Source organism: Capricornis sumatraensis, chromosome 6, assembly GCF_032405125.1.
Source record: "Capricornis sumatraensis isolate serow.1 chromosome 6, serow.2, whole genome shotgun sequence".
Lineage (NCBI taxonomy): Eukaryota > Metazoa > Chordata > Mammalia > Artiodactyla > Bovidae > Capricornis > Capricornis sumatraensis.
The window spans coordinates 70,770,095-70,791,282 of record NC_091074.1 but is presented as its reverse complement, the minus strand read 5'-3'; the positions used below and the strand labels follow the sequence as shown (position 1 = coordinate 70,791,282).

Below are 21,188 nucleotides of genomic sequence, written 5' to 3'. Positions count from 1 at the left end.
TGTTCAGGGACCCACAGGTAATTCTGACAGAGCTGGGAATATATGGAAGGCAAAGAGAAACAGACAGGGGCAACCATGATGGGTCAAGCTAATGAAGTTTGAACTTAATCTTATAGCCTAATCAGTGTCCAACTCTTTCGACTGTATACTCAGTAGAAAAGAATTTGATCACGTACCTTCAACACGCATATATATTTATTCCTAATATACAGAGGCCCACTGTCTACACATATTAATACGGCTGTCAGTCTAAATGTTACATGTTAATAAGGCTTAATTCCATTTCCATTTAGGAAGGCATGAACTATACTAGAGGCCCTGGAGACAAAGAAGGGACAAATTGGAGAGAAATTTATGAGGTAGAACTGACAGGGCTTGGGGACTGCTTAGAGTATGGCAAAGGGAAGACAAAAATCAATGTTCAGGTTTTTGGGTAGCTATCCAGTAAATACCAGCCACTTGTGTGGGTTGGGGTGAGGACTGAGAAAAGGAGGTATGAATAATGTATTAATTTAGGGATAAACATTCAGGCAAGTTTCCTTAGGGCTATCTAGGAAGCATCTGCAACATAGGTCTGGAGCTCAGGAGAAACGCTGAAGCAGGAGTTAAAACTATAGTGGGGAGGGGGAGGGTCATCAAAATAAAGGTAGTTTACAAAGCTATGAGAATGGGAATGCTTTAAAAGAGAATATTTGAAAAAAAGTGAAGTGAGGACAGAATTCTGAGAAACACAGAAATTTAAAAGGGGCAGAGGAAGCTGACCCAGAAAAAGGAGCCTGAGAAATAAAACACAGGTGGCAGCAGGAGGTTGTGAAGAAAGTGGTACAGCAGAAACCAAGAGCTAAGAAGTGTAAAGCATCATTTATTATAAGGAGGTCAATCTGGATTTAAAGTTAAAAGAAGCCGTATCATTGGATTTGGTAATGAGCTCTGTATCTTTAAGAATGGTTTCAAGAGGGCAGCTGTTATGGTGAGTGGAGAACTGTATTTCAAGAGAAAAGATAAATTATTTGGTTGCAGCTCACCTCTCTCCTCCATTCCGACACTAAGTTCATAATATACCAGAAACCTCCCAAAAGTCAAAAGGCCAAAAACTTACCAAATATACAGCTTCATTAAAATTGTTTGATTTCAATGATTCTTTCAGTTGGCGAATCATGGCTTCTACAAATTCTCCACCGAAGTTGTAATTCCTGGCATTCAGTAGTCCAACTAATGTTGTATAAATGGTCAACTTCTCAGGTAAAAGACGTGCACTGATTTCAGAAGCCAGTACGACAAGAAGATCCAAACACAACAGCATTACGTTGCTGAATTTTATACTATATAATTTTTTAATCATTTTATTAACTTTAGAAAAGCATTACATTTAACTATTATTTTTAAAACTACTTCGAAAAAGGCATAAATATTGAGGAGAGTTGTAGACAGAGCTACCTCAATTTTTTCACTTTGATTCTACCAGTTAATCCTAGAGTTAAAAGAAAATAAAACACTCTAACTGTGAAGTCATCAAATTAAAATAGATAAAACTCTAGACTAGCTTTTCTTCCAATATGCTTAGTGGAATTGAATAGCAGATTTACAGAAAATGGTTTCTGTAGTAAAATACCTAAGAATTGTTGAATGAAACAAATTTTTTTTTAATACAGAATCATTAAGGGGGAGACAGAGCAATCAACATTCTAAACTCAGCTGACCAAATGTCATGGGATCAGAATTCCACTTTGAGAAACACTATTCTAGTTCCTTAGAAAAACTTCAGAACTAATGCCAGTTCCTATTAAACTGTTGAATTTTTAACACAATACTCTAATAGAGTAAGATTTCTTCACATCTCAATTTGCTTACTCAAGTGTGTTAATTTTCATTAAAATTATTTGAAAAGTAGAGGATCACAGTAATAAATTTTTGAAAAAAAGCAAATGTTGATCCCTAATTTAGGCAGCCTTTAGCAATTAGCTCAAAAAGAAAAGCGAATGGGAACTCATGATCATTCAGATTCTCTTAACATTTTTTGCATTTTCCCAAGGTTCCTAGCAGTGTTAGGGACAATTCAGGCCATCTCAAAGTCATGGCTTCCAGAGTTTAAACATGAATCTACTCCATTCCCATAAATGTTTTCAGAACAGAAAGAATCTATGGATAACTATAGTCAAGTTATTTTTCTTAGCAGTTTCCTAGTGTGAGGACATGTCTTTCTGAATATTAATCGATTCCTTCAAAAAACTGTATCTGAATTTATTTATACTTTATGAGAAGTTAAAAATCGACCTATAGTTTCAATCTGTGGGTATACTTGTATATTTAAAAACTGAGTTGGAGGCAATTTAAGACAAAAACATTGTTTTAAAATAACTGAAATAACAACGAAGTCACTTTCATAATGAAGACTCTTTTATCCAGAAATCATAGCCACTTCTCTGCAAAGCATACAGTTTAGAGTAATCAATGTCTACTTAAGTGATAAGAAGTCTGGATTGCTAATTCCACTGTTGGGAGAGACCGTTTCATGATCTCACATGAGACTTTCCCACACTAATGTCCTTACAAATTAAGTGCTGATACTCATTCTAGCTAACCTAACTCAGAGAAAGATTATGCCTATTATGTCACAGCTCCAAAAGCATCTTCAGCCTTCTAGAAGGGCTAGTACTTGAGTGACTGACTAGTTCTCAAATTTGTTTGATATTACTGATTACAAATATAAATTAAACTCTAATATATACATTTAATTGTATGTGCTTAAAAGAAGATTGCTAAATGTGAAGTTGTCTGCTTTCTCACTTAAAAAGCAGTCAACTCAAATGAGTCTAAGGATTCAAGAAACAAAAAAAATGCTCAATTTTCATGCTATTTATCTCTAAGAGTTCACCAAAGGGCCAAAGATCATTTCATCTGACAAATTCCCCATGGAATGAAACCAGATGATATGGAACATAAACACATCTTCCGAACATTCCCAAGCATTTAAGAGTAGATAATACATTATCACCTGGATTCATAAATCTTTTGTATACATACACTGTACAAAGAAGCCTTAAGATCTTGCTCTTGTAATTAGGAAGATCAGCTTCCAAAACACCAGCCAAGCCTTCTAGGTTGCTCTCCAAAGAGCAGGCACTCTGTAGAGGATAGGATAGCATATTAAATATCTGTCAGGTACCCAGCAATTAGTGCATTAAAATTTTCCAGGTGATGATAAAAAAGTTACACATAAGGCACTCTGACAGTTTAGTATAAATAAATTCAGGTTGTTATTATTCTTTAGAAAACCCTGTAAAGAAAACAAATGAAATTTAAAAAGCAGCGTAACAAGTATTAGAAGTGGGAGGACATCCCAGGCTCTGCCTACTGATATTTTGTAACGAATTCACTCATTATATGACTGGGCAAACTACCTCAAGTATCCAAATGGTCTTCATTTGCAAATTGAGCAGACTGCTTTCTAAGGTCTCCTCTAAGACTTAAATTCTATGAAAATTACTAAAAACATTTAACTCTTAACTATCTGCGTTACAAAGCTTTTATTATGCACCTACTTTGGGATGTAGATGCATGGCCATACAAAATTTGACCACAAGTTAGACCATCAAGTTTTCAGATGCAGAATTAATCAAGCACAGTCAATTAACACTCTAAGCCCATCACAACCTGTACCTATTTTGATCGTACCTTTTCTCCTACTTTGCATATTAAAGATTCCAAGTGATCTTCAGTTTCATTTGCATCAGAGGTCTTTCTCCTTTTGTGAGGTTGTCCCCCTGTTTCAAGAATGTAAAAAAGTGAACATTACAGGATGAATCTATTACCAAAAACTTTAACTTTTTAGTGCTATAATCTCTTTCCTACCTGAAGCCCTACTGTTTACACACAGCAGAAGTGCTTAGTAACTCAGACAAGGCCAGATACAATCAATAAACAAGGCTAGACACAACCAACAGACTCTATACCCTGGGGCATCATAACTCCAAGAGGCATTATTTAAGTTCTGTGAGAATACTGTCCCCACAGAACTATGCAATGCAGCAGCCCTGTCCACTTCTTGGATAGGTAGCAAAGGTGCCATATCATGCTAGTCACTAGCAGTGAGAAAACTCCCTATAACACTCATGTATGGCTGTTCCCATTCTTTAAGGGCTTGAGTTGTTTAATCATCCTCAGTCGCTCGTTCCTAAAACCTGTCAGTGTCAGTAGTACTCATTATTCTAATAATGAAAATTATGTAAACTGATGTAATATGGGTATAAAAACCAAGCTGAACATTTGCAAAGACTTGATGAGGGGGTAAGCTTTTGTTTAAAACCAAAAGAAGAAGAAACTTCAAATGATGGGAAAGGAAGCATAAAATATTAGGACTAGTTTTACAAAAGTTTCTGAGCTCTTAAGTCTTCAGTGAACAGTTTTGGTTCTATAGACCATAGAGGCACTAGGGTCTGGTTTATCCCAAACAAAGAGAATTACAATCGGCAGACATACTCAAAAAAATGTCCTGAGCATGATATCGAATAACTGGTGAGGAAGAAAGTACATGATTGTCATCCTTAAGTACTGGACGATCAATCATTTAGTCTTGGTGTTAGTGATCTCTTACCATTTTGTCTAAAACCTCATACTCTTACCTCACATCCTTTTGTAGAATAACGTAAGGCTGAAAAAATTTCAAATACTAGTGTTAAATATGAAAGATGATGCTGTTGCTACACACAGTGTTGGTCACTCTCCCAATATAATTCAATTTTCACTTCCACCAATTAAATTATTAGGACAACAAGCAAGCAATAATCTGTAACTCTACCAGGGATCAGTATTAATAATGAAAATCTGCAGATATAGGGGCACCCAGGACCAAGTTATATTTTTAATCTCCAGACTTGTACAGCCAGAGGAACTGAACCATTTTTAGAGTTCACAACTACTTACTTGCCACTGGAACATCTGACAGTGAAAAAAACCCCAATGATTTCCATAAAACACAGCACCTGGCTATTATAACATGGAGTGTTAAAAGCTTTTTCAATGTCTGACATGATCTTCAGGTACCTACCACCTGAACACAAGCTGATTAAAAGAAGCAAAAGGCAAAGGAGAAAAGGAAAGATATATCTGTCTGAATGCAGTGTTCCAAAGAATAGCAAGTAGAGAGAAGAAAGCCTTCCAAAGTGATCAATGCAAAGAAACAGAGGAAAACAATAGAATGGGAAAGACTAGAGATCTCTTCAAGAAAATTAGAGATGCCAAGGGAACATTTCATGCAAAAATGGGCACAATAAAGGACAGAAACGGTATGGACGTAACAGAAGTAGAAGATATTAAGAAGAGGTGGCAAGAATACACAGAACTATACAAAAAAGATCTTAATGGCCCAGATAACCACCATGGTGTGATCACTCACCTAGAGCCAGACATCCTGGAATGCAAAGTCAAGTGGGCCTTAGGAAACATCACTACAAACAAAGCTAGTGGAAGTGATGAAATTCCAGCTGAGTTATTTCAAATCCTAAAAGATGATGGTGTGAAAGTGCTGCACTCAATATGCCAGCAAATTTGGAAAACTCAGCAGTGGCCACAGGACTGGAAAAGGTCAGTTTTCATTCCAATTCCAAAGAAAGGCAATGCCAAAGAATGTTTAAACTACTGCACAACTGCACTCATCTCACATGCTAGCAAAATAATGCTCCAAGCTAGTCTTCAACAGTACGTGAACCAAGAACTTCCAGAAGTTCAAGCTAGATTTAGAAAAGGCAGAGGAACCAGAGATCAAATTGCCAACATTCGTTGAGTCATAGAAAAAGCAAGGGAATTCTAGAAAAACATCTACTTCTGCTTTATTGACTTTGGGTGGATCACAACAAACTGTGGAAAATTCTTAAAGAGATGGGAATACCAGATCACCTTACCTGCCTCCTGAGAAATCTGTATGCAGGTCAGGAAGCAACAGTTAGAACTGGACTGGAACAACAGACTGGTTCCAAATTGCAAAAAGAGTATGTCAAGGCTGTATACTGTCACCCTGCTCACTTAACTTATATGCAGAGTACATCATGCAAAATGCCAGGCTGAATGAAGCACAAGCTGGAATCAATATTGCCAGGATTAATATCAATAATTTCAGATACACAGATGACACCACCCTTATGCCAGAAAGCAAAAAAGAACTAAAGAGCCTCTTGATGAAAGTGAAAGAAGAGACTGAAAAAGTTGGCTTAAAGCTCAACATTCAGAAAACTAAGATCACGGCATCCGGTCCCATCACCTCATGGCAAATACATGGGGAAACAACGGAAACAGTGAGAGACTTTATTTTCTTGGGCTCCAAAATCACTGCAGATGGTGACTGCAGCCATGAAATCAAAAGACACTTGCTCCTTGGAAGAAAAGCTATGACAAACCTAGACAGCATATTAAAAAGCAGGGACATTACTTTGACAACAAAGGTCCATCTAGTCAAAGTTATGGTTTTTCCAGTAGTCACGTCTGGATGTGAGAGTTGGACTATAAAGCTGAAGAACTGATGCTTTTGAACTGTGGTGTTGGAGAAGACTCTTGAGAGTCCCTTGGACTGCAAGGAGATTCAACCAGTCCATCCTAAAGGAAATCAGTCCTGAATATTCGTTGGAAGATTGATGTTGAAGCTGAAACCCCAGTACTTTGGCCACCTGATGTGAAGAACTGACTCATCAGAAAAGACACTGATGCTGGGAAAGATTGAAGGCAGGAGGAAAAGGGAAAGACAGAGGATGAGATGGCTGGATGGCATCACTGACTCAATGGATATGAGTTTGAGCAAGCTCCGAGAGTTGGTGATGGACAGAGAAGCCTGGCATGCTGCGTTCCATGGGGTCGCAGAGAGTCGGACAGGACTGAGTGACTGAACTGAACTGATTACCATCTAAATGGAATCAGTGTTATAAAAGGCCACAGGGTGAAACGCTGTGTGCTTTGACTCCCCAACCCCTCACTGATCATTAGGATCTAGTTTAAGTAATCACCGAGTATAATTTAGAAGGGATAAAGAGAAAAAAAAAAAAAAGCATGCAACATAACTGTTGCAACATATTCCTGAAGATAACTGTCTGTATAAAGATGTGGACATGTGCAGTATCACGGTATCAGTGACCCTGAGTCTCTAGTATACATCAAGCTGAAGGCACAGAATCTGCATAAAGGTTCCACCACCCAAAGAGCCAAACCCGACACAAAAGGACTTCTATTTTCAGAATTCATTCACTGAAAAAAATTGCATATTTGAAGGAACATTTACATAAGCTATCAGCCAGGACATTAAAATAGCCGTATCCAAGAGCAATGGTTCTCAACTAGGTTGGATTTTGTCCCCCAGGAGCCACCTGGCAATCTCTGGAGACATTTTTAGCTGTCACATGGGGGGGAGTGCTACTGGCCTCCAGTGGGCAGAGGCCAGGGATTCTACTAAACATACCACAGTTCAGAGAACTCCCACCAACAAAGAATAATCCAGCGCAAAATGGCAGCAGTGCTGATGTCGAGTAACTGTGTTCTAGGAAGCAGAATATACTAAACGTTCTTCAGAATCAGATTCCAGTAAGGTTAGGAGAATGCAGATGCTAAAAAATGACTGAATCAGAACAGTTTTTTTTTTCCCCCCTTTTAAACCTTAACCATTGTTCATTTCTTTCTGGCCCATCTACTTTGCTAACTCACATCCCACCTCCACACCATCTCTAAATTAACCATCCAGCTGGCCTGTTTTCAAATCAGTTTAGAATCATACCCCAGGCTTTAAAGCAGCCTCCTAGGCACTCTTGTAAGACTGAACAGAAGAAGATACTGCCGTGGGGAGAGAAGGCAGGATTTTTGAAGAAAAACTAGAAAATACAAATATTCAGTCCTATCTCTGAACTGCAACACTTCTTTCCTCTCTTCTTCCCACTTTTAGTACGTTTGGAGAATAAGAGGCAGAAAGTGTTAAGAAGCAGAAGATGCCTGACTCTCAACTGATACTGGAGAGACTATAAGGGGGAGGGGGACTTAACAGACACCATGTGAACTCACACACAGTAATAGGATACTGAACTCAAGAGAACGTGGGCAAGATCACAGGCAAGGAGAATAAAACTTAATGAATAAAATTTGTGGAATCAGCTGAATATTTTCACCTATCCTCAAGAAAATATACCTAAGGTAGTTCACAAAAGAAGAACAGATTTTATATTAACAAGTACCTAAGTAGAAGTTTTACAATGGAAATTAAAGTTACACATTAGCACTTCATTCTGACACCCTTGGTTAGTATAGAAGAGAGAAGGAATTCTCTATTAAAACCCATCAGAAAAAATCTTAATAAGCCAAATAATTTTCCCCCCTGTAAGGTGATCCTAATTCTATATGGATACATTATACTACATTATTTTATATCCTTATTTAGAATTTACATGCATTACAAAAAATTTTAGACCCACAAAGTGGAAACAAAAACCAACTAATGTGAAAGAGAAAGTGAAAAAAACCAACAAGAGAAAAGGGAAAAGTAAAGGTATAAAAGTCACTTCTGAAACAAACTATACTCTTCCTCAGAGTAACAAACCCCTGCACTTCTATTTATTTTTTCTATAGTTAAGCATCAATTAAAAAAAAGAGTTACATTCTAAAAGGTAAGGATCTAATACTAAGTAGCTTAAAAGGGACTAACATGGGGTTCTGGGCCAAGGTTATGGACAATATAAATACTGTCTTACAAGAATAAAACAATACATTGAACAGCTACTGTATGCATATCCAGAATAATTGAAAAGCTTCAGATATTCTTAAAAAGAGTCTAAGGAAGGAGTCAGTTTTAGCACTGGACCAGTATCCACACACATTTATTTCCATTTTCATTGTCTATAAATCTATCCCCAGGTGAGCTTCATGGGTATAGCCTTGGATCCTGGACTCTGAAGTCTCAACAGGTACAGTTTTAAGTCATATCTGTGAGCTGACCCTCCCTTACCTCTCTGACCTCATCTCCTACAACTCTCCCCCTTTCTCACTCTACTACAGCAACACTGGCCTTCTTGCTGTTTGAAGATGACAGGACTATTCTAGCCTTAAGGCCTTGGCATTCAAGGTTCCCTTTGCTTAGACTACTGCTTTCCCCACTTTTTAATTAATCAAATGTAAATACACCCTCACCTCCTGCAGGTTTTTGATCAGATGCCATTCTCAGTGAGGCCTTCACTGACAAACCAATACAAAACAGCAACTCCTCCCTGACAAGAGCCCTACCCTCTTTAACTGGTTTTATTTTTCTCCACCATACTTAACACCATATGATACACTATATTTACTTGATTGTTCTCTGCCTGTATAAGTGAGACTGCACCTTTTATCAGCGACTGCTGTACTGCCAGGAGTTAGAACTGTGCCTGGCACTGTTAAATATTTGTTGAATAAATTATTGTGTCTAGTCAAGCACACACAGAGTCATGGAAGTCAGGGACTGGTAAGAGCTGACAATAATCCAGAAATGCTTAGATGCATCTATTTAACACAATAATTTGGCCTATTTTAAAATAGCCTTCTATAATACTTAAGTTTTCAAAATTTCTGGTTTTAGAAAAATTTAGTAGGCATTTAACCAAAAGAAAGTTATCTAAAATATGTGACTCAGATCACCATTTAGAATAAACCCTAGCTGATGATTACCCAAATTGTGGCAATTTACGAAAGCTCCAGACTTGGTGTAGTATCTAAGAGGGGTTATAAACTGCCCTTCAACTACTAAATTATTTATAGTAAATGCTGCTTAATTAACTCCTTATTTTGTTTTGTCTTTATTTATTCTGAGATTTCTGCACCAAATGGACAGTGATTTAGCTGCCAGAAGCTAACTCCTAAGAACGTTATACCAGCATCCCAATAACCAAAGCAAAAGTTGTTTTTCTACAAATTTACATCCAATTCTCCAGGATGCCCCTTGGAAAGATTTTCTCTCCCTTTAGGGATACCCTAGAAAGGAGATGATGAAAGAGTAGAGAAAACATGAGAAGAACAAAGACAATGGGAAGAACTTTAAAAGACCCAAGTTCTCCAAATCCCAAGCGATGACTTCCAGGAGATTAAGTTAACAAATCAGATACAAAGAACACGAAAACTATTTTCTGTGCCCTGTATGTACATTATGTTGTGTTTAATAAAAATCAAAGATACAGCATAGGAATACCTGTGTAATGTAACTCTCGACTTGCTTTCACTGGTATCTGGGCACTGCTAATGCTGTCTCCATGTTAATTACACTAAAACTGTAGACCTCAGGTGTGAGGTGAGCAGGCTGGGGTAGAATATCCTCCCAAGCCAAGCTCTAGGAGAAATCTAATACACTATTAAAACTAAGTGGGGGACATCCCTGGTGGTCCAGTGATTAAGACTGAGTGCTTCCTCTGCAGGGGGCATAGGTTCAACCCCTAACCCTAAGATCCTTATACCACAGCCAAAAAAAGAGAAAGCAACAAAACCCAAACCAACAAACCAAACAAAAAACCTTAAATTAGTGGGATTCTACTCCTACCCCTAAGTTACCCAACATTCAAGGAGAGAAAAATGTCAGTGGAGAAAATTAATTCAATTTTTTTTGTTCTGTACTTTTTCTTAGAGTCACCATCTGCCAATGATTATCAGCTCTTAAGCATTATCAGGTGATAAAATACACATCTTCATGAGCAATTAGTTACATGTGTTACCTCTCACAAAACCAAAAGGTTTGTATCATTATTTCTAAGTTACAGAGTAAGGTTTAAAGAGGTAATATAACCCAGGCAAGATCACAAAGTAAACAGCAGGGTCTGGCTTTGAAAAGTCCTCTGATTCCAAAGTCTGGCCTCTTAACCACCAAACTACACTCTTCTCGAAGAACAATACCCTAAACTATTAGTAACAATAACTGTTAGGTTTTCTGTTTGTTGGATGTGTGTTCTTGACTGATTTTTGCAAGATAAATATCTTTTCTATTTTTAGCTAGCAAAATTATTCTTGGTTTTTATTACGATGGCAACTCCATGATCCCCATGAGCGCAACCATCCAAATGGTTGATCGAAATCTCTAGGAGCTCTCCAGTTAGTCTTCCGACACTCTTTATTACACGAGGGAAATATGCTTACAGTCAACTCAAAATGTAACACAACAATCTACGTACATCTCTTTCTTAAGAGACCTCTTGGGTTTGGATAAGACACCGATTTCTTTCCCTATCGCTTGGAAGAAGGCAAGACGACGGATGACGGGTACAGGAGAAAACTCAGATCGGGATTCAGCAGATCTCTCATCTTTTGAGAGTCCTTTTTAAGTGCAATTTGAGGGTCAAAACGAGACACTGGGTTGAATGGGTCCCTAAGAAGCGGAGGCACAGACACAGGTGTAATTCCCTGCTCGGCGATGCTAAGAGCCAAATTTTGAAGAGTTCCTAGGGACCGGGGTCCACCAGGCCTCCCCGTGGCCAACGACTGAGGAACTGGGACCGGGGGAAGCAGGGGCTTTCCCAAAGTTGCCCGGCCGCACTCCCGCCGTGCCACCCCCCTTCTCTACGCGGCTCCCTGAACGCTCCCAGAAGAAGGGCTTCCCGTCCCTTCTCTCGAGACCCGAACACCAGGGAAGCCAAACCTCCGCCCACCTGAGCGCGGCCTCGGCGGCCGGGCTCAGGGCACTCACCATCGTTCTCGTCGCTGTGCCGCCGCCGCGACATGCCGCACGCTGGTGCTCCGCGGAGCTGAGACACCGGTCACGAAGCGCGGCAGGAACCGTCAGGCCGCCGGCCGGCGGGAGGACAGCGGCGATGCGCGCGGAGGGCCCGGCGCGCAGGCGCTGTCGGTCGCGGCGGCTCCCGGAAGCACAAGGCAGGATGGCTGGATGGCTCCGCGAGCTCGGATCCAGGAGAGCCGGCTCTGGAAGCTCACCAGGCCGGTGGCTTCTGTCCAGCACGCAGCGACCCTCTCGGGTTACCTCCGCCTCTTGGCTGCTTCCTTCGCCCGCCTTCGCTGAAAGCCCTTCCGGGGCCACGCGGAGAGCACCGCCTCTTCCGCCAGGCCGAACCCCGCAGGCCGCGAGCCACGCCCGGAGGCGGGTCGTCTAGGAGCGACCCTCTAGTCCTCACCTCCACTTCAGCCCCTCTCTCGGGGCCTCCGCGGGGTTTTCCCGGCGGCCCTTTCGCCAACGGCCTAACTTCCGGAGCGAGGTGCGGTACGGCGTTCCTTCCTAAATACAGAAGGGGGCTGGGAGTGCGGGGGCGGCGAGCGGTGGCAATTGCTAGGCGGAGACTGCTCGGTGAAGAGAGATCTGAGAAAGGATCAGGACGGGCGGGTACGTGCTCATCTTTCTCCCACTTCCCGGCCTTTGCCGGCTGGGGAAGGCTGGGCGGAGAGATTAGGCCAAGCCCGGTGCGCGGGGTGAGGCCGGGGTGCGAGGCGGCTCCAGCGTCCCGGGGACAGAAGGACCCTCCGAAGCGTGAGCCAGCTACTCCAGGGTTACTCTCTGGCCGTCATCTGATCTCTCGATCCTCTGACTTGTGGTTTAGGAAAGAACGAGTGATTGCTTTAGTAACGTTTTCAATACTTATCGTGTACCTCCATATGTGTATTTGAATATCCCTCGCTCTGACATCTCTGGTGAGCGCTACAGCTGCGTATCTAACTGCCTGGTCCTTAGCCATATGAAATTTTCACATTTCTGAAATGGAACTTTTGTTTCACTCTCCTGGCCTAATCTGTTCTTCCTTCAATTCAGTCGCTCAGTCGTGTCTGACTCTGCGATCCCATGAATCGCAGCACGTCAGGCCTCCCTGTCCATTACCAACTCCCGGAGTTTACTTAAACTCATGTCCATCGAGTCGGTGATGCCATCCAGCCATCTCATCCTCTGTCGTCCCCTTCTCCTCCTGCCCCCAATCTCTCCCAGCATCAGGGTCTTTCCAACGAGTCAATTCTTCGCATGAGGTGGCCAAAGTATTGGAGTTTCAGCTTTAGCATCAGTCCTTCCAATGAACACCCAGGACTGATCTCCTTTAGGATGGACTGGTTGGATCTTCTTGCAGTCCAAGGGACTCTCAAGACTCTTCTCCAACACCACAGTTCAAAAGCATCAATTCTTCAGCGCTCAGCTTTCTTCACAGTCCAGCTCTCACATCCATACATGACTACTGGAAAACCATAGCCTTGACTAGATGGACCTTTGTTGGCAAAGTAATGTCTCTGCTTTTGAATATGCTATCTAGGTTGGTCATAATTTTCCTTCCAAGGAGTATGCTGTTGTTCCGTGTCCAGTTCTGTTTAAATTTCATGGCTGCAATCACCATCTGCAGTGATTTTGGAGCCCCCCAAAGTAAAGTCTGTCACTGTTTCCACTGTTTCCCCATCTATTTCCCATGAAGTGATGGGACCAGATGCCATGATCTTTGTTTTCTGAATGTTGAGCTTTAAGCCAACTTTTTCACTCTCCTCTTTCACTTTCATCAAGAGGTTCTTTAGTTCCTCGTCACTTTCTGCCATAAGGGTGGTGTCATCTGCATATCTGAGGTTATTGATATTTCTCCTGGCAATCTTGATTCCAGCTTGTGCTTCTTCCAGCCCAGCGTTTCTCATGATGTACTCTGCATATAAGTTAAATAAGCAGGGTGACAATATACAGCCTTGACATACTCCTTTTCCTATTTGGAAGCAGTCTGTTGTTCCATGTCCAGTTCAAACTGTTGCTTCCTGACCTGCATATAGGTTTCTCAAGAGGCAGGTCAGGTGGGCTGGTATTCCCATCTCTTTCAGAATTTTCCACAGTTTATTGTGATCCACACAGTCAAAGGCTTTGGCATAGTCAATAAAGCAGAAGTAGATGTTTTTCTGGAACTCTTTTGCTTTTTCGATGATCCAGCAGATGTTGGCAATTTGATCTCTGGTTCCTCTGCCTTTTCTAAAACCAGCTTGAACATCTGGAAGTTCACGGTTCATGCACTGCTGAAGCCTGGCTTGGAGAATTTTGAGCATTACTTTACTAGCATGTGAGATGAGTGCAATTGTGCGGTAGTTTGAGCATTCTTTGGCATTGCCTTTCTTTGGGATTGGAATGAAAACTGACCTTTTCCAGTCCTGTGACCACTGCTGAGTTTTCCAAACTTGCTGGCATATTGAGTGCAGCACTTTCACAGCATCATCTTTCAGGATTTGAAACAGCTCAACTGGAATTCCATCACCTCCACTCGCTTTGTTCGTAGTGATGCTTTCTAAGGCCCACTTGACTTCACATTCCAGGATGTCTGGCTCTAGGTGAGTGATCACACCATCGTGATTATCTGGGTCGTGAAGCTCTTTTTTGTACAGTTCTTCTGTGTATTCTTGCCACCTCTTCTTAGTATCTTCCGCTTCTGTTACCATATCATTTCTGTCCTTTATCGAGCCCATCTTTGCATGAAATGTTCCCTTGGTATCTCTAATTTTCTTGAAGAGATCTCTAGTCTTTCCCATTCTGTTGTTTTCCTCTATTTCTTTGCATTGATCGCTGAGGAAGGCTTTCTTATCTGTCCTTGCTATTCTTTGGAACTCTGCATTCAGATGCTTATATCTTTCCTTTTCTCCTTTGCTTTTCGCTTCTCTTCTTTTCATAGCTATTTGTAAGGCCTCTTCACACAGCCATTTTGCTTTTTTGCATTTCTTTTCCATGGGGATGGTCTTGATCCCTGTCTCCTGTACAATGTCACAAACCTCTGTCCATAGTTCATCAGGCACTCTGTCTATCAGATCTAGTCCCTTAAATCTATTTCTCACTTCCACTGTATAATCATAAAGGATTTGATTTAAGTCATACCTGAATGTTCTTCCTTCAGTCTTACCAATTTCAGTAAATAGCACCATCCGTTCTACTGCTTAATGCAAAAACATGGATAGGAGTCATTCTTAGGTCCTTTTCCTAAAGAACAATCTACCGGGAAACCCTGCTGGCTCTACCTTCAGAACAGATCAGAATCAGCTCACGTTACTCCTTTGTTGACAGCTCTCCAATGACTTTCTATTGTAAACTCCATAACTTCTACAGGGTTTTACTCTCGTCACTGTATTCCAACCACTCTGACTTCCTGCACCTGCAGTAAGTCAAGCTGGTTACCACCTGAGGAATTTATACTATTTCCTTTGCCTGAAGAATCTGCTCCTAAATCTGCATGGATGGCTCCTTGTCTCAGTTCAAACATCGGGCCCTTAGTGAAGTCTGCCCTGGCCACCCAATCACTCTTACTTCGTTCGACAAATATATTATATATGTCATGTGCCAGGCAGTTTTCTGGATGCAGAGGTGAACAAAAGAAAACTCCTGCTTTCTTAGTGATGATGACTCATTCAGGAACCAGCAAACAGTGCAATCAGGTAGTGAGTAAAAGCTGGAGAAGATGAGATTAGGGAGGTGGTAGATGGGGCTTTGTAAGGACCTTGGACTTTATCCTGGTACATTTAGAAGCTTTTGGAGGGCGATCTGACTTATTTTTTAATCGTTTCCTCTGAGACTTCCTTGTTGATCCAGTGCTTAAGAATCCACCTGCCATTGAGGGGACATGGGTTCCATCACTGGTCCGGGAAGATATCATATGCGCGTGGGGCAACTAAATCCTGTGTAAGTTTACTGAGCTCTGAGATCTAGAGCCCGGCCAGCCACAACTACTGAAGCCTGGGGGCTTAGAGCCTATGCTCCACAATAAGAGAAGCCACCACAAGGAGAAGCCCCTGCACCACAGCTAGAGAAAGTCTGCGTCCAGCAACAAAGACCTAGCACAGCTAAAAGTAAAATAAATAAAAAAATTTTAAAGTTACCTCTGTGGCTTCTACAGGAACAGGGAAGTCGGGCAACTGTAGTAATTCAGTCAAATGATGGCTTGAAGGAGGCTGGTAGTGAAGGTGATGCATTGTGGTCTGATGTGATTGTATTTCAAAAGCAGAGTTGATAAGCTTTTCAGTCATCTGAAAAAATAAGGAAATGAGAATCCCAAAGTTTTTGTCTGAGTAACAGGAAGAATAGAATTGTTGTTTACTGAGGTAAGGAAGACTGAGGAGGAGCAAGAATTTGGTTTTAACAGTTGCATTTGAACAGCTTCCTAGCCCTCACCACAGTCCTGCAGGGTAGATACTGTCATCCCCATTTTACGCTTTTGGGAACTAGAACTCAGAGAAGGTAAATATCCTGCCCAGGTTCACTTACTTGCACCCAGCTGCACCACAGTCCAAAGCACATACTTTCCCTAGTCTTTCTTGTTATTCTTAACACTTATCACTTGTAACATTTGCTTTACAAAAGAATGCATCATGTTGGTGTACCATGTTCCTTTTGACAAGATTTGGCCACGGTAGCAGTCTGTATATTTCTTTTGGCTCATTTCTTTGAGCTTCCCTGGTAGCCCAGCTGGTAAAGAATCCTCCTGCAATGCGGGAGACCTAGGTTCCATCCCTGGGTTGGGAAGATCCCCTGAAGAAGGGAATGGCTACCCACTCCAGTATTCTGGCCTGGAGAATTCCATGGACTGTATGGTCCACGGGGTCGCAAAGAGTCAGACATGACTGAGTGATACAAAGTGTAAGTTTGACTCATTAAAATGAGGCTCTCTAGATAGTTATCTCTTCTAAGGAAGGGAATTTGACCAGCTCAAAAATTAGGGGACAAAAGAGAAAAGTATTTATAATTAAAGGTACTGCTGCTGCTAAGTCACTTCAGTCATGTCCGACCTTGTGCGACCCCATAGATGGCAGCCCACCAGGCTCCGCCATCCCTAGGATTCTCCAGCCAAGAACACTGGAGTGGGTTGCCATTTCCTTCTCCAGGGCATGAAAGTGAAAAGTGAAAGTGAAGTCGCTCAGTCGTGTCTGACTCTTCACCACCCCATGGACTGTAGCCTACCAGGCTCCTCTGTCCATGGGATTTTCCAGGCAAGAGTACTGGAGTGGGTTGCCATTGCCTTCTCTGAATTAAAGGTACTAACACACAGCTTGGTTGATTTTGGTTGCACCTGATACTTTTTTTTTTTGGTGTGTTTTCCCCTAAATGTTGGCATGGCTTACCCTCTAATTCAGGTTTCTGCTGAAATGCTTCTGCCTCAGAAAGACCTGGACTACCCTCTGAGTTCTAAAGAGTCCTTCCATCACTCTTGTCTCCTTACCTTGCTTATTTGTCTTCAGAGCCCTTTCTACCATCTGACTTTTTTTAAAAAAAGCAGTTTGATTCATTTGTTTCCCTCCTCTCTCTCCCCACTGGAAAGTAAGCTCTAAGAAAGAAGAGACCTTCTCTGTTTCTTTCACTACTTCATCTTCAGAGCTTAGAACAGTGCAGGGCATAGAGTTGGTGCTAAATAAATATTTCTTAGATGGACAAGTAAATGAATGGATAGCTTGGGCTACCGGGCCATGCTCATTTGGATGACTGATTTACTTCAAGTAGTAATCAAAGACTTGGATGTCGTTGTTTTTCCCTTGCTTACTTCCTAGGTGATAGCAGAAAGGAACCTACCCCACAGCTGGAGCCAAACCAGATGCCTTCTTCCACTTCACCAGACCAAGGAGATGATGACCTGGGGGCCTGTGTTTTAAGGTTTTCAGACCTGGATTTGAAAGACACAAGTCTTATCAATCCCAGTAGCAGCCTCAAAGCAGAGTTAGATGTCAGTACCAAGAAGAAATACTCATTTGCAAAGAAAAAGGTAAAATTGCTGTTGATGTTTCAGGATCATGTAGGTACCGTTAATGCAGATATGTCCAGAAGTAACTCATCGAGGTTGTCCTCCAGGGAGTGGAGCGCTGGTGGGACACCAGGCTGCTGCCACACTCACGGTAAGTTCTAGTCAGGTCTGGCCACATTTGGCACTTGTGACATTTGCTTTACAAAAGAAAGACTGCATCATGGTGGGTACTGTGTCCAGTGATTAACCAGTTCTTAGTTAATCTTAGTTTAGTGCCAAGCGAAGGAGGATCATAGGAAGGTATGGCTCGGAAACACCTAATTTACGGTGGAGTACTTGACAGATTCTAGATAGATGGGTTCGATTCCTTTTCCCACCTGGGGTTATGGGAAGAGTCCCAGGAGCCTCAGTCATAAGAGAACAGACAGGTGTCAGGGCAGCTGCTGTCTCAGACCCCGGGTCCGGCCCAGCTGGCGGGGCCCGGTTGGCAGGGAGAAGGAACAGAGTGGCTTGGAATGCTGCAGGCCACCAAGAATTGGCTTACAGTGTGGTAGATGGATGCTGCTCCTCTGGGCCTTGACTAAACCCTTCTCCTGACTGAAGAAATATAGTTGAGACTTAGTTTTCTTACCTCCTTCCTTGAAAATGAAACCCAAAGGATACAGATGTTTTGTTGCTGTTGTTATTTTGCAGTAATTTCAAACCTAGAGAAAAGCTGCCAGAATTCTACAGACAGTCCCTTTTGCCCAGCAGCTCCATTCGTGTCTCATCAGTGGCCTCAAATGGCTTTTATAGATCCACTCTGAGGTCACGTGTTTAGTTGTTATGTCTCAAAAGTCTTCAATCTGGACCACTGTTTCATTGTTTTTCCCTGAAATCAGGACCATGACTTTTTAGACGGTGATAGTAACGTGTAGGACATCTCTCATGATTTTTCACTCGTTTCTTTGTGATTAGATTCAAGTTATGGTTTTTGTTAACAAGACTGCCCCACAAGAGACACTGTGTTCGTTCATCTGGCTGCTTTCTGTCAGGCAGTCACAGTGCCAATTTGTCCTGTTACTGGCGATGTTAAACTTGGGTACCCAATTAAGGAAGTGCCTTGTCATATTTCTTTGCTTTAAAATTATTCTTTTTTCCCTTTTAGTTATTCAGTATTTGAGGGAAAATAGTCTGAGACTATGTAAATAGTAAATAGCCTATTTCACAATGAACTTTCATCTACTAGTTTTAGATCCATTGGTGTTTCTTTGCTTCAGTTGACTATTACTGTGATGATTTCTAAATGGTGACTTTCTGATTGCTTCATTCCTTCTATATTTCTTACTTGGCAGTCTTCTGTAAGGACGAGCTTTCTTTGCTCCCAATTTATTTGTATCAGTATGTACTCAAGAATTCCATTTTATTCAGTGGGCAATAATCCATTATCATCATTTTTTATTTTGATTGTCAGATCATCTCAGATTTGGCTGGGATTCTGGCTAGTATCTATGTCTTTTTGACTTGCCCCCATCATTCTTTGAGCATTTCCTTACTTTCTGATTTAACAAGATGTTTCAGGGTCATATTGTTCTTTCTCTGTCTCATCCCTGGAGTCAGACATTTCTTCAAGGAACACTAGTGGAAAACCAAAGCCAAGGGGCTAGATAAACTCCCTTCTACTAAGGTGCTGCTTCTCTCAGGACATCTGGTGGACAGAGCTAAGAATAGATGGTGGATAGAGCTAAGAATCTATCTAGACGAAAAACACATACATTTCTAAATATCATACTTTTATATTTACTTTCATATCAGTATAAACCAGATGAGTTCATACTCACAGAACCTTCAGTTCTGTTCCCATATCACCAGGTTTATGTTTATAACTTCCCTATATGATGAAGTTTGATGGCAAACCTAGCTCTCTTTAGTCCCAGTATGTATACTTAATTGCTTATTCCCCTGTACGCAGTCAGTCTCCCCACTCTGCCAAGCTGCCTCCTCCATCAGCGCCTGCCTTCCCCACACAGGCCTCACCCGCTCTTAGCTACCTTCCTAGCTCTGGCCTACCTCTCTCTCCTGAGCAGACCCTGCATGGGCCCTGACTGCTGCTGAATCCTCAATGCCTTGTTCAGAAGGCCCTAAAAGACCAGTGGCAGGCCACATTCACACTGGGCCTCCCACCTCACTCAGGCCTGCCTGAAGACTTTTGATGAAGGAAGAAGGGAGGAAAGAAGAAAAAAAAATTCAGATTATATACTGCATTTTTTAAGGATCATGACTTCTTGAGGCCTCAATGATGCTAATGAGGCTTTGGATGCAATACCTTACATTTGTATATAAACTAATAGTCATAGTAATTATTGATGTACAGTAATTGCCAGCTGAAATAATTGTGTAGTACTCAGGCTGTTCCTTGTAAAAAGTATTCTCCTTCTTTCCTTCTAAGTGTTTCCTTCATAGTACCCTCAATTAGAGAACAAGATTTGAAGTTCTAAGTATAATACAAAGAAGCAGTGAAGTTGACATACTGCTCTTTTTTTTTTTTGGCCTAGACAGAATGATCAACTGCACGAGAGGCTAAAAAGTGCCCTCCAGTGTAATTTCAGACTACCCCATCCTGCTTCAGTCTGGGACAATCCAGATATGGTTGTGTACAGATTGAGGAAGATCTAAAATGATGCTCCATATCTATAATTATTATTCTTCAGAGTGCCTAATTTTGGATGCTTTACAGTAGTCTTCAGATGCATTGAGAAAATTGTTTAAATATTACATTAATATAAATTCTTATTTATATATTTTAAATAATTTTAAACTATATATATAAGCACTATGTGTGTATGTGTGTATGTATATGTATATATGTAAAAATATTAATACCTTTCTAGAAACCAAGAGGGAAAATATCTTGAAAGACTGATAATCATAGATGCCATAAACTGTACCATAATGTATAAACTTCAATTTTGACATCAAAAAACACCATAAACAAAGTTGAAAAACAAATGACAAGCAGAGAAACAAATTTGAATAACTATGATCAATAAAAGGTCACTAAAACTACTTACAAATCAATAAGATAAATGCCACAGTAGAAAAATAGGCAACAGGTGTGAATAGTCAAACTAGAACATAGAATCATTATGAAAAATATTCAACCTTGCTGCTAATCAAAGATTGGAAAATAAAAACAGGGTATTTGGTTTTTATTTGGGTCAAAATTGAAAATACTGACTACAAAAAATACTGATAAAATGCTGTGAATAAAATGGAATCCTCATGCACTGCTGCTGAATGTGTAAATTGGTAATGATTTTTCAGGTAGTCATTACTTAATCACAGTTTAAAATGTATGCTTCTTCACCTCCAAAATTTTCTTCTAAATATTTATTCTAAATAGATGGTTAAAGAAGTATACAAAGATTTATGCTGACATGCTCCTTCACTATTGCTTACAATTGCAAATATTGGAAACCAAAAAAGCTCATTCATTTAGAATTAGTTAAAAGAATTATGGTACATTTATAATTTTCTCTTCTGTTTAATTTTTTTTAA

General features: G+C 40.9%; 2 protein-coding genes across 5 annotated transcripts in view; one reads left to right on the top strand and one right to left on the bottom strand.

Annotated features, from left to right (window-relative positions):
* Positions 1–11,755, bottom strand: part of NCBP1 (nuclear cap binding protein subunit 1) — a 36,340-nt gene extending 24,585 nt beyond the window's left edge. The window contains exons 1-4 of one of the 3 annotated variants that reach the window (XM_068974484.1): positions 11,666–11,755; positions 3,676–3,764; positions 3,025–3,125; positions 1,100–1,256 (exon numbers count right to left, since the gene is read on the bottom strand). In XM_068974484.1, coding sequence (XP_068830585.1) covers positions 1,100–1,256; positions 3,025–3,125; positions 3,676–3,764; positions 11,666–11,699 — 381 coding nt within the window. In that variant the 5' untranslated portion in view covers positions 11,700–11,755. Of the gene's footprint in view, positions 1–1,099; positions 1,257–2,995; positions 3,126–3,675; positions 3,765–11,665 lie in introns of those variants that run through there. The other 2 variants (XM_068974485.1, XM_068974486.1) reach the window with 2 other exon arrangements.
* Positions 11,756–12,036: 281 nt separating this feature from the next.
* TSTD2 (thiosulfate sulfurtransferase like domain containing 2) overlaps positions 12,037–21,188 on the top strand; it is a 28,035-nt gene continuing 18,883 nt past the window's right edge. The window contains exons 1-2 of one of the 2 annotated variants that reach the window (XM_068973935.1): positions 12,037–12,188; positions 17,461–17,672. In XM_068973935.1, coding sequence (XP_068830036.1) covers positions 17,505–17,672 — 168 coding nt within the window. In that variant the 5' untranslated portion in view covers positions 12,037–12,188; positions 17,461–17,504. Of the gene's footprint in view, positions 12,189–12,306; positions 12,314–17,460; positions 17,673–21,188 lie in introns of those variants that run through there. The other variant, XM_068973936.1, reaches the window with a different exon arrangement.